Source organism: Apteryx mantelli, chromosome 2 (genome assembly GCF_036417845.1).
Source record: "Apteryx mantelli isolate bAptMan1 chromosome 2, bAptMan1.hap1, whole genome shotgun sequence".
Taxonomy (NCBI): Eukaryota; Metazoa; Chordata; class Aves; order Apterygiformes; family Apterygidae; genus Apteryx; species Apteryx mantelli.
Window position 1 is genome coordinate 93,825,564 of NC_089979.1, and position 21,925 is coordinate 93,847,488.

At 39.2% G+C, this 21,925-nt stretch overlaps 1 protein-coding gene across 2 annotated transcripts in view; it reads left to right on the top strand.

Annotated features, from left to right (window-relative positions):
• Window positions 1-21,925, top strand: part of RECK (reversion inducing cysteine rich protein with kazal motifs) — a 75,321-nt gene that overhangs the window by 48,596 nt on the left and 4,800 nt on the right. For both annotated transcript variants that reach the window (XM_067291072.1, XM_067291073.1), the window contains 6 exons: window positions 944-1,132; window positions 11,080-11,202; window positions 11,686-11,857; window positions 13,926-14,118; window positions 16,306-16,516; window positions 17,899-17,972. In XM_067291072.1, coding sequence (XP_067147173.1) covers window positions 944-1,132; window positions 11,080-11,202; window positions 11,686-11,857; window positions 13,926-14,118; window positions 16,306-16,516; window positions 17,899-17,972 — 962 coding nt within the window. The remainder of the gene's footprint in view (window positions 1-943; window positions 1,133-11,079; window positions 11,203-11,685; window positions 11,858-13,925; window positions 14,119-16,305; window positions 16,517-17,898; window positions 17,973-21,925) is intronic.

The window sequence follows — 21,925 nt, forward strand, 5'->3', positions numbered from 1 at the left end:
TTTTCATCTGGTACTTTTTGTGAATCTAGGAAAATTGTTTTGTTTATTTTCTTATGATCCTTACAAAACTTTTTTTTTTTTGAGAAGCAGAACAGTATTACTGTAGAGGTTGTGTTATCTTGACTTACTGCAAAAGTCATTCAAAATGATCTGAAAACAAGCTCACCCAGAGCTTATGAGGAGACAGTTTGCTTCCTCTGTTTTTATCTGTATTCAGTCTTAATGATTGAAAGTTTCTGGAGATTTGCTGCAGTTCAGCCGTTACTTCTAGTATAATTTTGACCTTCTATTTCTTTTGCTATTTCTTCTTTGCAATTTTTAAAACCTTTTTTCTTCTTCTTTTTCCATACTTCTTCTCTAGTTATCCTGCTTTTTCTCCCTTTTTCTTCTATCTGTGTATACCTTTATAAGGAGTTTTTCAGTGTTCTTGTAATAGGTACAAGTAGGGTAGGAAGATCTAGTAAAAGATGTGAGAGAGGAGAAAAATTGGACTTTGCTTTGAGCCTTTAATTCAGATTCTATACTGGAAAAAATGAAGTGTAAGTAACATGACTCGTACAGAATTGTGGAAAATGAGATTCCTTGAGAACTGTTGAAATTACTGATGTGTTTTCTCTGAAGCTGCATTTCTGAAAATACTTCAGAACATTGTCTCAAGCAAATATCTTCCACGTCTGCTACTTGTTGACTTTACGAAATTAGTGAATTTGTCTGAAACTCAAGAGCAAGACTCTTTATAATAACCATTGCTGTTATTTGCATAAAGATCTACTTTCTAATGACAATGAACAACTTTTTTGCTTGCAAAACATACTTTCTGTTTCTTCAAGCATTTAGGGATACCTGTAGCTTTTTCACAAATCAAACAGTAATAGTTATTTTTGGCATTGGTACTTGCCTAAACACTACTTAAACTTGAACTAAAATTTCTCTTTGTATATAGGTTGCAAATTGGGGGAAGCCTCAGATTTTATTGTTCGTCAAGGTACACTTATTCAGGTTCCGTCATCAGCTGGTGATGTTGGTTGTTACAAGATTTGTACCTGTGGACACAGCGGGTTGCTAGAAAACTGCATGGAAATGCATTGTGTTGACCTCCAAAAATCATGTATTGTTGGAGGACAAAGAAAAAGTAAGTATTAGAACAGTAAGTTTATCTTCATACAGCATCTTATCCTTAAATAATGAAATATGGGTGAGATAGGAAGACCCAGGGCATCTGAATGCAGAATTTGTCAAGAAACATAAAAGTTAATGTCCACATCCCTATATTTAATGCTTACTCAATTCTTACCTATGCTGGAGGGTTCCAGTGTTTAAATCAATACTGAACTCTATCCCTCTCAACCAATAAAAGTCCTTGTGTGCAGATTGTTCTGACTACGCTATTTTTCAACAAAATGGCCACTGACTTGCCTCACATCCCCTGCATTTTTTGATACCTGGTAAATACCTTGCATCCTTTCTGTGATAGAGGAACTTGCTAGTGGGAGCTCTGGGAACTGAAGAGGGAAAAAGTTCTGAGGGGAACCAGTAAGCAGTAGGGATGAAGCAAGCACAGTAAAATAAATTACTCTGTTTTAAACATTCTGTAGTTCTGAGGTTTAAGCATGGTATAGCTGACTCTGCAATTACAGAACTCATGATCTTTCTTGTAAATCCACTGTAAAATATTCAGGAACTTTAACATTCTTGTACTGAAACAGGTTGTTCAAATCCTTGGTCTACTGGACCTTATTATTTTCTATGTGTTTCCACTTAATGGCTCCTGCTAGCATAGTATCAGCCATTCACTGTTGTTCCTCCCTGGTACCCCAAATCCAGCTGTCTACATAAAAGTCGCTTAAAACTAATTTTATCAAAATAGTTGTTGTCTGATTTAGTAGCGAACAAAATCAGTAATCACTGCATGTACACCCAGTAGGCATGTGCACAAGCATGCGCGTGCACACACACTCTCACATATGCACACACACGCACGCACATACGGCTAACATAGCCAGCCACACAGATACTTTCCCACACTTGTTCCTGCTTGATCCATCTTTTTCCCTCCTTTTCCTTGGTTTTGGTCCTTCCCTAAACATCCCATAAGAAATTTGGTGCATTCCCACAGTCTCCTTAAAACATTCCATAATAAGTTTTACACAATTCCAAAATTCTCTTCCCCACATATCCAATAATAAATCTGGTACCCCTTCAGACAATAATGGTGATTAGTTGGCATGACATTCTGGAAAGGGAGTTTCTTTTATTGATTTATGTTGGTGGGTTTCACACCAGGAACGATGGTCTTATCATTCTCCTTTGATAGTCTTAAGAGTAGTAAGTTCAGTGTGCTTTTGTTAGGTTACTAGCGTTCCTCTGATCCTTGCTGGGTCTTTGTGTTCACCACGATTAGCCTTTAATCACATAGCCTAACAACGTGTATGATGATACATTGTCGTCTTTCCATGTTTCTTTGCAACGATAACTACTAATTTTTACCTGTGAACTCTGAGGTCCATTTGAAGTTCTCCACAAGTGATAATTATGAAAAGCAAGTGTGTTCTTTGTAAGCCTATAGTAGGCTAATATAGTCTATACTGTATTGCATAGTAGTAGCTGTGCTGGAAAGCTTCGAATGTTGACAAATGGAAAAAAGTTATAAAAAGACTGTTCCACGAACAGGTACAAACATTTCAGAAATATACTCTTCATTGACTGGCCTCTGCACATGGATTTCTTTGAAACCTTCATAGCCTGACTTTTATTAAGCATCATGAGAAGGCCTATTCATTTCAGAAAAAAATCTTACTGAATGTTTGATCATGAGTGTGTCTAAGAATAGGAAAATAGGGATGATATGGTGATTCTTCATACTGTAAGCTTATAATAAATTGAAAGATAATCTGATATTTATTAATAGTTATTTTTGTAATCATAAGACCTGTGAAGGGAAATGAACTATTATTTCAAGACAGCTTTCAGTAATTATTAATAATTCCTTCTTGAACAGTCATTTTATTTGGCCCTACTGAGGTTTTAACTTTGTAAAAATATGACTAGTCCTGAGAAGTTTGTTTGATGTGAGTGAACTGAATTGTGTCTTGAAATCTATCTATTGGTCTTACTATTATTTTATTGGAGAGGGAGATAGTGGGTTTTTTTTTTAATTTAAAATATTTGGGTTGTTTGCTAGAATTGGTTTTGCCTATTAATGAAGAGCAAGGTTAAGTTCTAATATGGTGATGGTACTGTGATAAGTCTTGACACATGTTTTGACAAAAAGTTATTTGTATAATCAATAAGAATTATGGTTCAACATAGGAACTAATATGGCTAAGAAATGCTTGAAAATGAATATATAAGCAGATACATTATGATAATAAAGGCATGTTGAGCAGTATGGTTCTTCAAAGTTTTCCCCAGCATGGTGGTTTTAGATCTTACTCTGCTTTGCTTCTGCCAGGTTATAGTAAGATGAACAGCTTTTTAATACAGCAATAAATGAATGCTAACCATCTATTTCTTGAATTACATTTAAATTAATAGTTTTATTAAAAAAACTTTTTAATTTTAATATAAAACTTACCTTTGACAGTTTTATCTTAAAATTAACAAGCGTTAATTGAGTTCTTCCTAATCTGGCAGTGTAGTTGAAAGAGACTTGATGCATAATGGTTTTTAAAAGCCATATTGATTTATTTTCGGATTTATTCATTTCTTAAGAGATTTAGAAGTGTATTTTTGCCATGCAGGCCCACACTGTTCTCTTGTAGAAGGAAAAAATTTTTAAAAACTTCCCACTAAGATAGGGTAGATCTTTCAAAATGTCTTGAATATAAAATAGACTCTGCTGAGCTGTGATCCAGCTGAAGCTGGTATCTTAGAATTAGTCAACAAGCAGGAACTTTTCTATCAGTGAACAGTTAAAAATATTTCAGCATTGAACATTGTGTTTAATGTTTATAAATCAGACTCTTTAAAAAAAAAATCAGAACCCATGAGGCTAAAGCAAGTCAAAGATATCTAATAAGTCCAAAATAACTGAGTCACTTTATCACACAATAAGACAGAGTTCTTTTTATATTAAGTAAATCTTAAGCAAGGAAATCCTTGTAGTTACACCTGGCACAAATGTGATTTTCACATTGTGAACTTAACCCTGAAATCATGAAAGTGTAGGTAACTGGGATATTTCTTTATCTTAGAAGATACCAAGTAAGTAAATAATCAGTTGTGCAATTATATTTGTCATTCACAAAAGTCTGCCTGTAATGGTCCGTGAATTTTACAGCTTGCAATGTTTTTAATTCATCAGAAGAGGATAAAAACTGGCTGTATATACTTAAAATTTATTTATTATTGCAGAATTAGTACTATTTGTCCATGGAAGCATAACACTGAAAATATCTTAATTTTAATGGTATTTTTGATGGCCAGTCCTGTAAAGTATTTGGTGAAAGTAAATGCTTTTAAAATACAGCCATTGGAAAATATGTTATTGGGATGTAGATTGGAACTTTTTATGGACCATTCTGCCCAGAGAAAATTGCACTTTTTTTTTTGAATATTTGTGAAGAAAGCCATAAAAAGGACTGTGAAGTTGTATTTGCTTTTTAATGTTTGCAAAGGATACAGCTGTTATTTGCCGTGGTAACTGTAACAACAAAATGTGCAGCTGGTAAGTATTCCATAAGTGCTGTCCATTTAAAAAATATATATATGTTGACTATTTGCTGAGGCACTGAGAGCTTCCTTTAATATGTCATGATTACTCATTAAGTGTGTGTGGTGATTAAAATCCTGTTGTATAATAAAAGAAAATATAGCATGACTAATTTCTAGATTCACTAGATGATGATATTGAAAACAAGTAACTCAGTTTACACTCACCATATGAACCCTTTGTAACTATTAATTATATTAAATGAATTAACAATTTATATGGCAGTTGAAAAAAGCTAGATTTTAGTCATAAAATGTGAAATGTGGTTTTTAAAACCACACTCTATAAACAGAACATCCCTGAATGCTTTATCTGTTGCCATTATTTTTTTGAATCATACTATTGTGAATTGACTCCAAGAATGAAATTAATATTGAGGAATAGGGCTGTCAGTTTGCTATGTTAATTGTTTTTAACTTCAGTCTTTAGTTCTTTTACTTAATGACTTCCAAAGTGGAAATAAATAGTCTTGCAAAGTCGTCAAGTGGATCCAAAGTTACTTTTTGCTAAAGAAGAATCACCTAAGAGGTTCAAGGTTCCCAATCCTGCATGTGGCATTACCTCCAAATCTTGGAAACTTTTCTCTTCTGTACAAATTCCTTTTTCCTTGGGTAGTCCTGTGGTTTAAACAGAGCTGTATATGCTGCAGAGGCATTCCTCTCCCATTCCCTCTTGTTCAGCCTTCATTTGTCTCTGAGTGCTTCTTCTGAATTGCTCAAACACTGAGTATTTTACTTGTGCCCCTTTAATATTTTCAGAAGTTCCAATCCTTAAACTCAACCTTTTGAAAAGAGATTAGAGAGAAGTGCCTTATTTTTTAGAGTTCAATTACTCTTACATTTTCCTGAAGAGCGGTGTATTTGCTGATAGTCTTTAATGACTTAGTCATGGATAGGTAGGTTGTTACCAGCATAGACTGATTTTACAACATAGCGAAGAACCGTCAAATTGACAGTTCACAAAACTAAACTTGAATTGCTAAATTTAAGAAAAATTCCCTAAGTTTACCATTTGATTCTTAGATTCAGGTGTCAGAAAGTTATTGACTTTACATGGCAGAAAAATTAGGCAGATTGCTCTGTCCTTAAAAAGCAGCTCTCAGTTGCATTGCTCCTTTCTGAAAGCCAGTGTGTGGGCACAGATCTCTGTATGTGTGTGTATTCTTGTGCTGAGCCTGGATCTGGGTTTCTGTTCAGCTTTGCAAAAACCTTTCTTGTTCCCTGCTCCAGACAGAGCTACATGGAACTAATCATTGTAACTTGTACTTCTTATTGTGACTTAAATTATGTCTGTAAAGGATGTTGCAAAATGATGAAGACTAGAATGGAAAATTACTGAGCGCAAAGTCAGAGTGCTGCTAACAGAGGCAGCGAACAGACGCAGCAGTGTTTGGGCTCTGACTAGAACTTGAGGACCTTGTTGGAAGTTGTGGGCTTTCTGAGGACCCCCGAGGAACTAGGTGATTGCTGTGAACAGGAAAGGGGAAGCTAGTCAGGGACAACTGCAGAAGGCCTTAACTTCTCCTGGGAGAAGCTCTAGCTAGGAGTGGCTGCTGCTAACAAGCTCTCTTAGCTGCCCCTGACCAGAGGGAGTTGGGGCCTTTGATCCAGGTGGCCCTTGATTAGGGCGGTCAAGCACCCTGGGAGTCAGTGCTAGGGAGAGGCCTATATAAGAGCCAGGCCTAGAGCGCAGCTCCCAGAGCGCAGCTAACAGACACAGCAGTTTGTGCAGAAGGATGCACAAAGGCACCTTCATTTCTGATCCCTCCGGTGTATACTTCCTCAAGTATGGTCATGACATGCCGCAGAGCACATTCCCCAGTGGCTGCTGGAGTTGCTGCATTGGCTGTGTCAGAGGCTGGGACCCAGACAGACCCTCTGACAGTAGATGCAGCTCTACAGGTCTCAGGCTGCAGAGAGTGCTTGGGGCCTCTCCGGGAGGCCTGGGCTGGCAGTCAGCTCTCCTGCAGGAGGTGTACTGTTGTTGATGAGCTATGTCGTCAGGTAAGGGAGTTACAGGAGGAGGTCAGTAGGCTGCACAGCATCCAAGAAGATGAGCAAGAGATAGGGTGTTCTTGGAGACCGTACAGCTCCAGGAGTCCCAACCCCCTACAGCAGTGGAGTTACCGGAGGGCTCTGCACCATGTGAAACGGTACATCATAACACTGTAGAAGGTGGCTGGAAGCTGGTCACTGCTCGTAGGAGGAGAAAGACTCCTACTCCTCCCGAGGACTTGCATTTGAAGAACAGGTTTAGTGCCCTCCAGGATGAGGAGGAGATGGACATGGCTGCAAGGGAAGTAACTGGGACAACAGACCCTGTGCCTTGCAGGAACACCTGGAAGAAGCAGCAGGTGATTGTTGTGGGTGACTCCCTGCTGCATGGGTCAGAGGCATCTGTCTGCCGACCTGACCCCTTGTCTAGAGAGGTTTGTTGCCTGCCGGGGGCTCGTGTGAGAGATGTCATGCAAAGATTGCCAAGGCTTGTCCATTCTTCGGACTGTTACCCGCTGCTGCTCTTCCATGTGGGCACTAATGACACCAAGGGCAAACTGGAGACCATCAAACAGGATTTCAGAGCTCTGGAGATGGTGGTCAGGGGTCTGGGAGCCCGGGTCATCTTCTCCTCAATCCTGCCAGTGAGGGGGATGGATGAGAGGAGGAGGAGATGGACTTTCCAAGTTAACAACTGGCTGCGCTGCTGGTGTTGGCAAACAGGGTTTTGTTTTCTACAACCATGGGACCCTGTTTGAAGATCGACAACTGATGGGGAGAGATGGGATCCACCTCACGAGGCGGGGCACGCGGGTCTTTGCCAACAGGTTGGCCAACCTGGTAAGGAGGGCCTTAAACTAGGAAAGACGGGGGAAGGGGGGAGTTATAGTGACAGGGTAGTTGGCAAAACACAGCTCAAGTCAGGATGCCTCCAGCAGGTGAATGCAGCCAGGGAAGTGCGCATGGGATGTGGCTATGGAGGACCCTGTTGTATCCCTCCTGGGAAACCTGCATGCTCGATCACCTCTCTGAAATGCCTGTACACCAATGCACGCAGCATGGGGAACAAACAGGAAGAACTAGAGATCTGTGTGCGGTCGCAGGGCCATGATCTCATTGCAGTTACAGAGACATGGTGGGATAGCTCGCATGACTGGAGTGCTGTCATGGATGGCTACGTGCTTTTTAGGAAAGACAGGCCAGGAAAGCGAGGTGGCGGAGTTGCTCTTTATGTGAGAGAGCAACTGGAATGTATTGAGCTGTGCCTAGGGGTGGATGAAGAGTGAGTCGAGAGCTTATGGGGAAGGATTAAAGGGCAGGCTAGCATGGGTGACACTGTTGTGGGTGTTTACTACAGGCCACCTGATCAGGATGAGGAAGTCGATGAGGCCTTCTACAGACAGCTGGAAGTAGCCTAACAATCACAGGCCCTGATTCTTGTGGGGGACTTCAACCACCCTGATATCTGCTGGAGGGACAACACAACTAGGCACAAACAGTCCCAGAGGTTCCTGCAGAGCACTGATGACAACTTCTTGACACAGGTGGTGGAGGAGCCAACAAGGAGAGGTGTGCTGCTGGACCTTGTACTAACAAACAAAGAAGGACTGGTGGAAGATGTAAAGGTTGGGGGCAGCCTTGTCTGCAGTGACCATGAGATGGTGGAGTTCAGGATCCTGCAAGGAGGAGGCAGGGCACTAAGTAGGATTGCAACCCTGGATTTCAGGAGAGCAAACTTTGGCCTCTTCAGGGACCTACTTGGAGGAATTCCATGGGGTAGGGCCCTAGAAGGAAGGGGGGTCCAAGAGAGCTGCTTAATATTCAAGCATCACTTCCTCCAAGTTCAAGAGCGGTGCATCCCTATCAGCAAGAACTCAAGCAAAGGAGGCAGGAGACCTGCATGGATGAGCAAGGAGCTCCTGGCAAAACTCAAACAGAAGGAGGAAGTATACAGAATGTGGAAAGGGGGACAGGCCACTTGGGAGGAATATAGGAACGTTGTCAGAGTATGCAGAGATGCGACGAGGAAGGCCAAGACCCATTTGGCATTAAATCTGGCAAGGGATGTCAAGGACAGCAAGAAGGGCTTCTTCAAATACATCAGTAGCAAGAGGAAGACTAGGGAACGTGTGGGCCCGCTGCTGAACGGGGTGGGTGCCCTGGTGACGAAGGATGCAGAAAAGGCAGAGTTACTGAATGCCTTCTTTGCTTCAGTCTTTACTGCTAAGGCCAGCCCTCAGGAATCCCAGACCCTGGAGGCAAGAGAGAAAGTCTGGAGAAAGGAAGACTTTCCCTTGGTGGAGGAGGAGTGGGTTAGAGATCATTTAGGCAAACTTGACACCCACAAATCCATGGGCCCTGATGGGATGCACCCACAAGTGCTGAGGGAGCTGGCAGATGTTATTGCTAAGCCCCTCTCCATCATCTTTGAAAGGTCCTGGAGAACAGGAGAGGTGCCTGATGTCACCCCAGTCTTCAAAAAGGGCAAGAAGGAGGACCCAGGGAACTACAGGCCAGTCAGCCTCACCTCCATCCCTGGAAAGGTGATGGAGCAGCTCATCCTGGAGGCCATCTCCAAGCATGTGGAGGAAAAGAAGGTGATCAGGAGTAGTCAGCATGGCTTCACCAAGGGGAAATCATGCCTAACCAATCTGATAGCCTTCTATGATGGAAGGACTGCCTGGGTAGATGAGGGGAGAGCAGTGGATGTTGTCTACCTTGACTTCAGCAAGGCTTTTGACACTGTCTCCCATAACATCCTCATAGACAAGCTCAGCAAGTGTGGGTTAGATGAGTGGACAGTGAGGTGGATTGAGAACTGGCTGAATGGCAGAGCTCAGAGGGTTGTGATCAGCGGCGCAGAGTCTAGTCGGAGGCCTGTAGCTAGCGGTGTCCCCCAGGGGTCAGTACTGGGTCCAGTCTTGTTCAACTTCTTCATCAGTGATCTGGATGAAGGCACAGAGTGCACCCTCAGCAAGTTTGCTGACGATACAAAACTGGGAGGAGTGGCCGATACACCAGAGGGCTGTGCTGCCATTCAGAGAGACCTGGACAGGCTGGAGAGGTGGGCAGAGAGGAACCTCCTGAAGTTCAACAAAGGCAAGTGCAGGGTCCTGCACCTGGGGAGGAATAACCCCAGTCACCAGTACAGGTTGGGGGTAGATCTGCTGGAAAGCAGCTCTGCCGAGAAGGACCTGGGAGTGCTGGTGGACACCAAGTTAAGCATGAGGCAGCAATGTGCCCTTGTGGCCAAGAAGGCCAATGGTATCCTGGGCTGCATCAGGAAGAGTGTTGCCAGCAGGTGGAGGGAGGTGATTCTCCCCCTCTACTCAGCCCTGGTGAGGCCACATCTGGAGTGCTGCGTCCAGTTCTGGGCTCCCCAGTACAAGAGGGATGTGGCACTACTGGAGCACGTCCAGCAAAGGGCTATGAAGAGGGGACTGGAGCATCTCTCTTATGAGGAAAGACTGAGAGAGCTGGGTCTGTTCAGCCTGGAGAAGAGAAGACAGAGGGGAGATCTTATTAACGTGTACAAGTATCTTAAGGGAGGGTGTCAAGAGGATGAGGCCAGACTCTTTTCAGTGGTGCCCAGCGACAGGACAAGAGGCAACGGGCACAAACTGAAACACAGACAGTTCCATCTGAATATGAGGAAAAACTTTTTCACTGTGAGGGTGACAGAGCACTGGAACAGGTTGCCCGGAGAGGTTGTGGAGTCTCCTTCTCTGGAGATATTCAAAACGCGCCTGGATGCAATCCTGTGCAATGTGCTCTAGGTGACCCTGCTTGAGCAGGGGGGTTGGACTAGATGATCTCCAGAGGTCCCTTCCAACCTCAACCATTCTGTGATTCTGTGAAAGTACAGACAGGAAAAGAAATGTGCGCTCCAAAGGAGTTGTTGGATCATGCCTGACACTGCCTCGAAGTTTACCAGTCTTATGTAAAATTAATTCAGGAAAAAGATGCATCTTTATCAAAGTTTAACATTTAAAAATATAGAGATTGCTAGCCAGGGCTTGAGAGCACTATATGCCAACTCTTGAGTCTTTAGCTTTTTGAGTGTTTCTTATTGCAGCTTTAGATTGGTTTTAAAAAAGTCATTACTTGTACATGCCTTTGAAGGATGAAGTGCTTGCTTCCATGTTTAACTAATTTATCAAAAACACATGTGAGAGACTTTTTCTTGAAATGAATAAAACAAAATCTAACAGAAGATAAAAACTGCAGTTGTTTAAAAAAAAGGCAAGGGAAACTAAGGGAACAGTTAAAAAATGAAAAATGAAAATATAATATCTGTGTAATAAATATGAGTACATAGTCCTCTGGTATGTGTGAATTAATTATATACATTTACTTAATTTCTTTTATTTTAAGGCCATGGAATGTCCTTTAGTGTAGATTGTAACGTCTGTTCTTGTTTTGCTGGGAACTTGATATGTTCTACACGGCAGTGTCTGAATGAGCATAGTTCAGAAGATGAACGTCGGAAGTTTACAGGTAACTTTCCAAACCACAGAAATTTAAAGCTTATTATTCTTAGAAAGAGAATTAGCTTCTAACTCTTTCTTAGAGTGTTCATGGGAAATATCTGATAATTTGCTACAAAGATGTTCTTTAAGTATTTGTTTTCTTCAGAGAAAATGCATTTAAAAAAATCAGTACTGGAAAATAGATCTCAGGAAACCAATAAAAATAGATAGAGACAGGATAGTGCCACTGGGGATGAGAGACAAGGAATTTTGGGAATAAAAGGGAGAAGCTGAGTACAATTGGCAATGAGGCTGTAGACCAAACTTTCCCTTCCTACCACCTGTAAACGCATATATGCTACAGGTATTGCTAAATTACAGGGGAAAAGAAGCAGTTGAAAATATGGTACATCTTTGCTAGAGGAACAAAGATGACCTAGGGACCCCTCATATATTTTCTGTCACAGAAAATAAGTACATGACGAATTCCTGTTTTGTATTGCTTTTGCAGGTTTACCATGTAACTGTGTAGATCAGTTTGTACCAGTCTGTGGTCAGAATGGGCGCACTTATCCAAGTGCCTGTATAGCTCGGTGTGTTGGGCTCCAGGACAATCAATTTGAATTTGGATCATGCATCTCCAAGGACCCTTGTAACCCCAACCCTTGTAGTAAAAATCAGAGGTAAAAGCAAAAGAGTAGTTCTTTGACATTTGCTATTCATAAATCAGATATACTTTGTCTTTGATAAATGTGTTGTATATTGTAATAACATTCCACTTTTGGAATACTCCAGTAAAAATACATATTGGAAGAAACTATTTTTTATTTATGGTAGTTAATTATGGACTGTAATGACCTCCAGCTCTTGGTTCTGTTTATGTAGTGATACATTGCTTAAATTCATTATGCAGGTCTTAGTTTTAGCAATAAAACAGAATTGAAGTATAATTTCAAAAATAGGAGAACCAAATTTTGTTGAAATGGCAATAAGCCATGGGACGCTTTATTACTTTGTCTCTGATGATACTCTCTTCTTTAAAAATAAATAAATAAATAAAAGGCTTGGATTCAGTCTGGCTTGTTCAGTCAGTAATGTCTATACTTTTTTTTTTTTTTAATCACCAAGATAGGAAATATCTATCACTCTGGAACACGTAAGCTTCTCTTGCATAGTTAGATTGATATCTTTGGAAACCTAGTCTCTTTACAATCCATGGGTTTTCCATGTAAGGAAAAAAAAAGCTATATAGACAAACATATTAAAATGAAAATATTGCTCTGTAGTACTGGCAGGAGAAAGTTAGACGTTTATTACAGAAGTCAAAGCGTGTGGCTTTGAACATTACTCTGTCTTCAATTTTCTCTGTATTGTGCAATGCTGCAGTCTCTCTTGAATTTTACATGTTCTGTTTTAAAAGAAAGCCTCCACAAGAAGTTGTGTAATACTGTGCTCTCATGAAAGCTGATGATAGCAATTTTTTTCCTTTTTCTATGCCTTGATGCAGAAAACTGCAAAGAAAACACTATTGTTTTGTACCTGTAGTAGTAGTTGACACATTGAAAAATATGAGTTTTAAAGCTGCATTGTGGATATACATTCTTTTTTGTTTTTAACTTTACAACTTAAAATGTTTTTCAGTTTTCTAGAATTAGAACCTCAGCTTGCAGTTTCAATAAAGGACTGTATGCAGTCCATCATTCTGGGTCAGTTTTGATAATGTAACATGAACTAAACATATAAAAGCCCATTTTAAATGTCTCTGAAGTGCTTGGAATCCATTTAAGATCTTACATTGCCCTTACATATTTAAAACAATTAAATCTCAGAATTTCTGAGTCTTCCCTAATATAAAATGGAAATGTGTAAAGCATAGGACAGGAATACTCAAAGAATAAGGAAACATTGCACATGATCCAGGTAGCATTATATTCATTTATAGAAAAGAGATTGCTATAAAACCCATTTAACCTTTCATCAGTCTGTTCATCAAATTCTGTTGGTTGGTGTCTCTCTAACTAGCAGAGGGATGTTTTGCAGGAAATATGGCAAATGTTTTGCAGATTAGGCCTTGTAAGGTATATATTTAATATAAAGGGGAAAGCTTTTCTGCTGTTTATTCCTCTTTACTTCTTATCTGTGAAGGCTTAAGAGGGGTGACACACCCAAAAGGAAATTATGTCAATACTAGATTTTCCTCTTTTTTTTTTTTTTTTTTGGTCCCCAAGACAGGATGTGAAATAATACACTGAACCTGCAAAGCCAGAATCCGATTAGATATTTGTAATTGAAACCATATACTTTTGTAAGCCTTGTTTTCACTACTCTCTCAAGGGAGAGCTGGTCTAGACCTCTGCAATATAATCATTTGCCCTTGTGATTCACTGTTTTGATTCTTCCTCTGCCTTTCTCTGCTTTACAAAATAAAGTTTGGGAATAGGTAAGAAGTTTTTTCCAAACTTTTTTCTAAAATTCATAGAAAAATACTTGATAAAAGATCAGTTTTTATTTAGAATCTTTAGTTGTGTTCACATCCATTGGCTAAATGGGGTGTGAACAAGTTCCAGGTTTGTAGTGAAACCTGAAATTGGCTATGCAGAGTGTTTTGTCATATTCATTTCCTGCAGCTCTCCTCGACCATAGTTAGCTCTAAAGCACTGGGAAAGATGTCGCTGGTTAGTATTTTTCCTGAGTATTCTGAGACTTAAAAAATCCTATGATGTAATATGATAATATTACTACTTTATGCAGGTGCATACCAAAGAAACAAGTTTGCTTGACTAGTTTTGGAAAGTTTGAATGTAGCCAGCATGAATGTGTGCTAAGGCAATTAAATTGTGACCAGACGCGGGATCCTGTTTGTGACACAGACAATGTGGAATACAGTAACTTGTGTACTTTGTACCAAAAAGGAAAAAATTTATCATACCGAGGACCATGCCAGGTATGAAACGGTTGTAGCAATGAATATCAAATGTTCTTTGTTCTTTAATGTTCAGGTTTGTCATATTCTGGTTCTTCTGGCTTACAGAATATTTTTGTTGAAAGTAATGCTTCAAAAGTGTAATTTTAACTTGTATCATAGAAAAGTATTTGGCACAAAATGATATCCAGGATTTTGTCGGATGTTTCTCTGCTTTCATTAACTGTTTTCTCAAAACAAATCAAAAGCTTTACTTCTGCTTTCTTGGGGGAAATAGTCTGTTGATGTTTATATGAAGTCTCCCTATATTTTTCAGTAGTAAAGCTTACATTGAGATATGTTTGCAGTAATCACTGTGGTTCCTTGGATAGTTAAATGTTAATTTTCACCAAGATGAAATATCTTTTTTAAAAATGAAAATTAATGCCCAGTCCTTTCTCCTTTACACTAAATCTAATTTCTCCAGACTTATTTTGACACAATTGATGAATACAGCAGGACAATTTTACCTGTGTGATAACTCTTGAATTATCAGTATAAATAGAGGTTCGGGGTCTCTGCTGCCTTGGCAGCAACAAGTGCATAAAAAGTCTTCACCCTTCTGTTTGATTGTGCCCTGACTTTTGCAAGCTTGTTCATGATGTATTTACCCCTAGTTTCTTTGGAGACTAGGCAATCTGTAGCATTTTCCTTAGCTGGTCTGGACTGGATCAGTCTTCATGTGAATCCCTCAAAACAGATTAGTTATTCTGCGCCACCATCCACTACAATGTCGGTAGGTCTTTTCTGTTGCCTTACACACTACCTGCGAGATCCTCTTAAAATTTGCTGGCCTACCGTTTATAGGCTGTTCATCTCCCAATTTTTTCTCAAATGATCAAGGTGAATTTGAGACCTTCTTTTTGTCTCAACTGATGGATGTTCTTGAAAGTAGAGAACACTTCTTCAGCTCTTCCTGTATTATAAATATTATTGCTCTTTTAACCCACTTTAGTCACTGCCTTTCTGTCTTTATGCCTTCACTTTCTTCAGAAAGTTTTTTTTTTTTTTTTTTTTTCCAGCAATCTTGTTCGGTAAAGATAATTCTTCTTGTTGCCCATCAGATATCTCATGAGATACTGAGTGTGTGTGCCAGCCTTGAATAGTAAGAATGGAAGGAATATTGCATGGCTATTTTTTTTTCCCCAGCAATTATATGTCTAGCTGTATCCTCATTCAGGAAGTCTTTGACACTGCTAGCTTTAAGCCTTCACTCTTACGGTTTTTCTTTTATAGGGAAGTAGACTGTGTGAGCTATGAAACTTTGTGGTGCTCACATTTACTTGTCCTCTGTCCATTTTGTTGTTAGCTTAGGTGTGTAACATAGAAACTGTAACAGTCTTGCTATTTTAGAGGATGTGCAGTGATTAAATATGGTGAACTACTTGAAACATTAATTAGTTTAATAAAATATTTAAACCTCAGCAAGAAATTATGTACTGAACTGTCATTTCACAAGAATTTGGACAACAGCACTAGTCGTACCTTGTCTGTGAAGAGTCAGTAATTACATTGCTTCTGCCTGTGGTCCAGAAGTTTGTTTGTTTGGCATTTGACTTCTTGCATGTTTTGGACTAATGTTTGTAGACAGGCAGAATAGGAAGAAACTGTATTACGTATGATTTTTGCATGTATTTGAATCAAATGACACATTAGGTATGCTTTTATGAGAGAAAAAGGACACAATAAATGTGTTTTTATAGGTGCAAAGATGACAATACAACAATAATAAACGTTTTTGTCAGAGGTCTGTAGTAATGGATTTTATTCACTTGAACTAAACTTATACATTCAACTTCTAAAAATAAGGTGTTAGAAATACACACCCATACACTAAATTTAAAGAAGACAAAAACACATTCAGAACTCATTTTACTTAAACATTAACACAGAACAAAAACTGTTGTTTTACAGTACGTTTGTCTTGCTGCCTGTTTCTCGGATTTTGACTTGCATTCTTCTGTTGCCTTCTTTAAGTACTTTTTCTTTGTATTTATTACCTATTGATAAATTTTCAGGTTATTTACTCTAAGTTTCCTACTTTTTGAATGTTTAACAATATTAGCAGCAAATTCCCATTAAATTTGTTTTTCCAGATGTTACAACTGCTCTGAAACCTTGCCTGTAGCGTGAATCAATTGATCTTTACAATGTTTTTGCATATTTCAGCCATTTTGCAAAGCAGTAGAACCTGTATGTGGACACAACGGGGAAACCTACAGCAGTGTGTGTGCTGCCTATTCAGACCGTGTGGCCGTTGACTACTACGGACACTGTCAGGCTGTAGGTGTTCTCTCAGACTATGGCTTTCATACAGAGTGTGCTTTTGTTAAATGTCCCCTGGTTTCCGTGACTGGCTGCAAACCGGTTATTGCACCAGGTATGTCAATTTATTTTTGAAGTTTACTGCAGGCAGTAGAGCATCTCCAGGCTATCTATGTAAAATAAGTGTATATTTGGAACAAAACTTACATGCTTTAAAATATTTTATTCCATTATGTGTTTGAGACAGCTAAGAGAAAAAATAAAATAATGATCATCACTGAGAGCTAGAACAAGGCCAGTGTCAGGACTCAGTGGGGTATTTCTAAAGCGGAAAGGCCTTTGGCTTTAGGAATGACGCACCTTCAGTCTTCAGAAACTTCTGCTTGTCCACATAGGACTTATTTGAGAGAAATGGATGAATTCTCTAGTATCTAGCGTAGAATATTGGTGGGAACTGGATGAGTAACTTCTTTGAATTGGCAGCACAGATACCACATTGGAATGCCAAACTGTCTTCAAAGCAGAATGCCCAGGGTAACAAATATATTTAATTAGAAGACAGACCAGAAATAGGAGTCAGATACCACTTGTATTTACAGTACTGTGCAAAAGGATGAAAGTAGGAATAGTTTTGCAGTTGTGCTATTTTGAACTATTTTTTAGTTGTTTTCACAAATATTGTCTTTATGAAACAGTAACTAATCAGAGGTAACAAATAGCAAGGAAGTCTCAGTTTTCAAAAAGAACTTTGTTTTATGCATTTTTTTTTCTTTTGCTCACTGATTTGAAATAGGGTCTGTGTGCTCTAGTATTATATTTAGTATTGTAAATGTTTTCATATGAATGTAGATTATTTATAATAAGTCAAGTGGGTGTGAGTTAAACCTACAACCGTGGGCTGAAAGTTGAAATATCAGTCCGTTGGTTTCTAAGATAGTGAGGGGAAGCAGTAGGGGAAATACAACATACTTTTGTGCGAAACAAGAATCTGTCAGATAAGCTGCTTCTCTACCCTTACCATATAAAGATATTGAGTTCCAAAATGATATGAACTGCATAAATTAATGTTTACAATGTCATATTTATATCCTAGCTATTTCAGCTTTTGAAATTCACCATATCTCTAGCTGCCACATGCATGCATGCATGTAGTACCTTGCCTTGTAATATACTATGTGCCTGTGTTTTTAGCTTACAGTAATGTATCATATTTAAACAATTGGAAATTTATCTTGTCACTTCACTGACAGTAGTAAGTGCATGCTGAAAGGTGACTGGTTTTGCATTGTCAATGTTTTAAACATAAAAAAAAAAAACCTTAGGTATTGTGCAAGTCTGCTGTCAATTTGAAAGATTTACTTTGTTCTGGTAGTTTTGCTGTTTTCATTTTCAGTTAACATCCAACTTTTGACCTATGCTTACTTTAGTTAAAGTCAAAAGACAATTTGCTTTTATTTCTGAGGGTTTTTTTGTCTTCTTTTTTTTTTAATCACACAGGAGCCTGCTGTCCACTATGTGCTGGAATGCTGAGAATCTTATATGACAAAGACAAGTTGGATACTTTTGCAAGGGTAAACAGTGAAATTGTTCCTTGTGTTAAATGATCCATGGAAAAGTCAAGTTACTGTATATTCCCCTGAAAAGTTAACATATTATAAACCAGTTATTTTTTCTGTAGATTATGTGATTGGTTTGCTTTTCTTTATAGAGTTTGCACTCTCCTTTATTTCTTAATATTCAGGTATAAAAATTGAATTATAATGCAAAACAAAACAGAATTATAGTAGACCCAAACAAGCATATTCGAGTTTGAAGGAGTCTAAATGATTTGTAACAGTAAAGACAAATGCTAAGGGAACAGGTATGTAATGATAGTAATTACATGGTAGTAATAATTACATTCATTACATGGTAGTAATAAAGTGTTCAGAATTGAGTTAATGTTTCTTATTCATGGCCTTTTTAGCAAGATTGTTCTGCTCACTTACTCTTTTCTAATGTGGGTAACTTAATTCTGACATTTAAGCCCTATGCTTAAATTGGATTGTTCACACTCTTCAGTTTCATCTAGATAGTTACTATTTTTTTCTTCTTGCCCTTCAGCTAAACTTTTGCTTTCGAATTTAAATTCTCTGTAAGTTAGATGCCCTCATTCCATATTGTGGCTCTTTGAAAACCTCCAGTTCATGATAGCTTTTCTCATATTGGTTGTCTATCATTGAACACAACGTTCTTGGCCCAGCTTTCCCATGTGGTGAGTGAAAGGATTGCACTCCTTTATTGGCCCCTGCTGTACCACTCCAGCATATGGAGTGGAGCAGAGTGCTTGGCTTTTGGCACCACAGCACAGCAAATCAAAGCAATGTGACAGTCGTGCTTAGTGAAACAAAAGAATTTATGTATGTGTCTGCACATGATTTTCTTTAAAAAAAAAAAAAAAAAAAGATTAAGAGAATTTCCCCAAAAGAGTACAAAATCACTTCAATCTATTTATATATTTAGAAGTAGAGATAATTAATCATTATTGTAAAACCACAGGAAAAAATTTAGATGGGAGGGACCTCTGGAGATCATCTAGTCCAGCCCTTGCTCAAAGCAGGGTTAACTTTAGTTAGATCAGTTTGGCCAGTCAAGTTTTGAAAATCTCCAAGAATGGAGATTCCACAACCTGAACTCTGCTGGACTCTCCAGTTTGTCTGTCTCTCTCTTGTACTGAATACAGTACTTCAGATGTGGCCTCAGGGGCTCTAAATAAAAGGGCAATAATCAATTTCTGCTGGCTAAGTTCCTGCTATTGCAGCCCAGTATGTGGTTGGCCTTCATTATCTCAAGGGTGCACTGCTGATTCATGTCCTGCTAAAAATTTCCTCTCCAAAATTTTGTATATGTGTGCACTGATTCATTTGCCTTTTTTGTCCACCAGTCTGTTATGTCAGGAGTGCATCCTGGAATGTCTTACAGTCATCTCTAAAGGTTTCAAGGACAGGGTGACTTCTACAGCTTCTCAGTTCCTGGCTTATGTCATGTGGCTGTGAAAAAGAATTTGTCTTTTTAGCTAGAGAAATTTATTGGACTTGCTGTTATTCAAGAAGTTGGTGGTGACCGAGTTACTCTCCTTCATTTAAAGAATACCTGGATTTCAGGGTATTTTTTAGTTGCTTTTGTGATTTTTGTCACCACAGTCTTACTGACTCTCTTCTCTGGCTCACCCACTGATAAGACACCACCACAGTACACAGGCTTGAAGTCAGGTTTTCAGAACTTTTATTTATATGTGTGTGTGTGTGCGTGCGTTTATATATATGTATAAAAATATCTATGTGTGTGGTGAGAAAACAATCCTTACTAATGACAGACATTCAAAATATGTCATCTCTCAAACTCTCAAGTAAGCAGGTATTTCTCTCTACACATATTGAAAATTAAGTAAGCTTGACTGAAGCTGTTTCTTTTAGAAACTTCAGTCAGGTATTGTTCAGTAAGCAACCAGAGGTGATCTCTAATTGGTCACAGCTGCCTAGTGACTGTGCAAGCTGTGACGCTACCCTGCGCATGGAGATTCAGAAGCTCTGTTCCTTTATTACTCCCATATTAGTCAGACGGGACTAAAGACTCTAGGGAGCCCAACTAAAGAGAACCACATTAAGCAGCAGATTTCTCTCCTTGTTTAGGGTGCAAAAGACCACCTACCCTAAGCCTTTTAAAGATCAGAGAATCATAGCCTAGATACATCCAAGGAGAAAATTAGTGCAAGTAGTCACTTTGAACAGTATACACCACTCTGAGAGGACAGGTTACCGACAGAGCGTACAGTGGCTCCAGAGAAGAGCACAGAGAAAGGCTTTACTAAGACAAGGATTCACTAAGGCAATTATTTACTAAATGATTATCCTTGCCAGTCAGCTTTTCTGAAGCAAAGTCAGTTTTCACTTCCAGGTAACTTACAAATGCACATTGGACAGACGGATACAGATGAACACATTCCTCTTGTGACATGCCAGTACTGGTCTCTCTTTAGTCATATCTCCCAGAGCAATCTGCTGCATCCTGTGGAGAAATGCCCACCATCATTCTCCCCAAGAAAGTTCACTCCTTATTGGAATTGAATCCATCTTTATCATGGATTACTCCATATGATAAAGGCCATTGAAGGAGCTATCCTTAAGGAACACCAGGAGGGCTTCCATACAGTGAAGGGAAGCATGGAAGCGCACTCCACCAGTTCCATAGTCCCCATCTCTCTTTGCCCTAATAGAAATATCTGCTAATATCGCCTAAAAATAAAAGAGAAGGGAAGATGCCCAGCTGTATATTTCAGTGGGGTTGATACTTTTGTCATCTGCATGAGATTCATGTCAATAACACTGATCTCTGTGATGCCATCAGTAACACCCTGAGACTGCAACTCTCACTTTTGACAGTGTTTGCTTCCACATAACCATCTCCAATACAGTAGACGTAAGTTTCAGGCTGGATGGAATAATTGTTAATACAATCTCTTTAGAATACTAACATACACCATTACCAACCCAAGAAGGCAGGGAATAGTACTTTATGCCTATTTCAGTTTAGATGGATGGCTCATATGAGGAAAATTTGCTTCAGTTATTGGAGAATTCCATAAATGTGACTTGCCTACCCCACCCCCAGCCCTTTGGCCGTTTTTGTAAAGATTGGCAGGAAACAAAAGTTAGCATCTAAGCAGAGGAAAGAAACATTAGAATCTGCTTTTGTATCTAAGGTTAAAATCCAAGTTTGACATTATCAGTCATCTATAAAGTATCCATGTGCTTCTATTTTAAGATTGTTCAAATATGGTCTGCTGATTAGTCAGCATGGCAGACTACATTGCTGCAGGTTTTAATATGGCTATGCCAAGGAAATCCCACTTGGTTCTTGTGCAAGATGTCGGACAAAACTTCCTTTACATTTGATTCATGTAGTCTACTTGGATTTCCCAGAATTATTTGATAAGGTCCTGTACCGGAGGCCTTAAAAGAAACTAAACTACAGTAGAATAAGAGGAATGGATCTGTTGCAGATTAATAAGCTAACAGAGCAGGACTGAATGACCAGAGGTCATGAGTGAAATATTTGTGCTGGGGTTTATACTGCTTAACACATCCAGAAGTGACCTGGAAAAGGGTGAAAAACAAGATGGCAAAATTTGCCAACAAGACATAAAGTGCATCTCTGATCTGATTTCACCATGACAGTTTGTTTACCTGGTCAAGACTCTGCTGATCCCTCTGAAAGATTTAATCATTCTGCAACTGCCCCTTTGGTGATGAGAGCAGTGTCTGATTCAGAAAAGTACCTTTTCCTCCATTGTTTTGGCCACAACTGTAGTGACACAGTCAGGAAGACTTGCAGATCATTATTGGACACCTCTGTTCTGTGATATTGCAGGGTACTCAGCTTGGCATACGTGCCTTTGAACCCCAGGATGATTCTGTAGAGCCTGTGGATTACTAAATAAGCCAAAGTCTGTGAAATCAAATTATGCTCAGTGAATGTCAAAAAG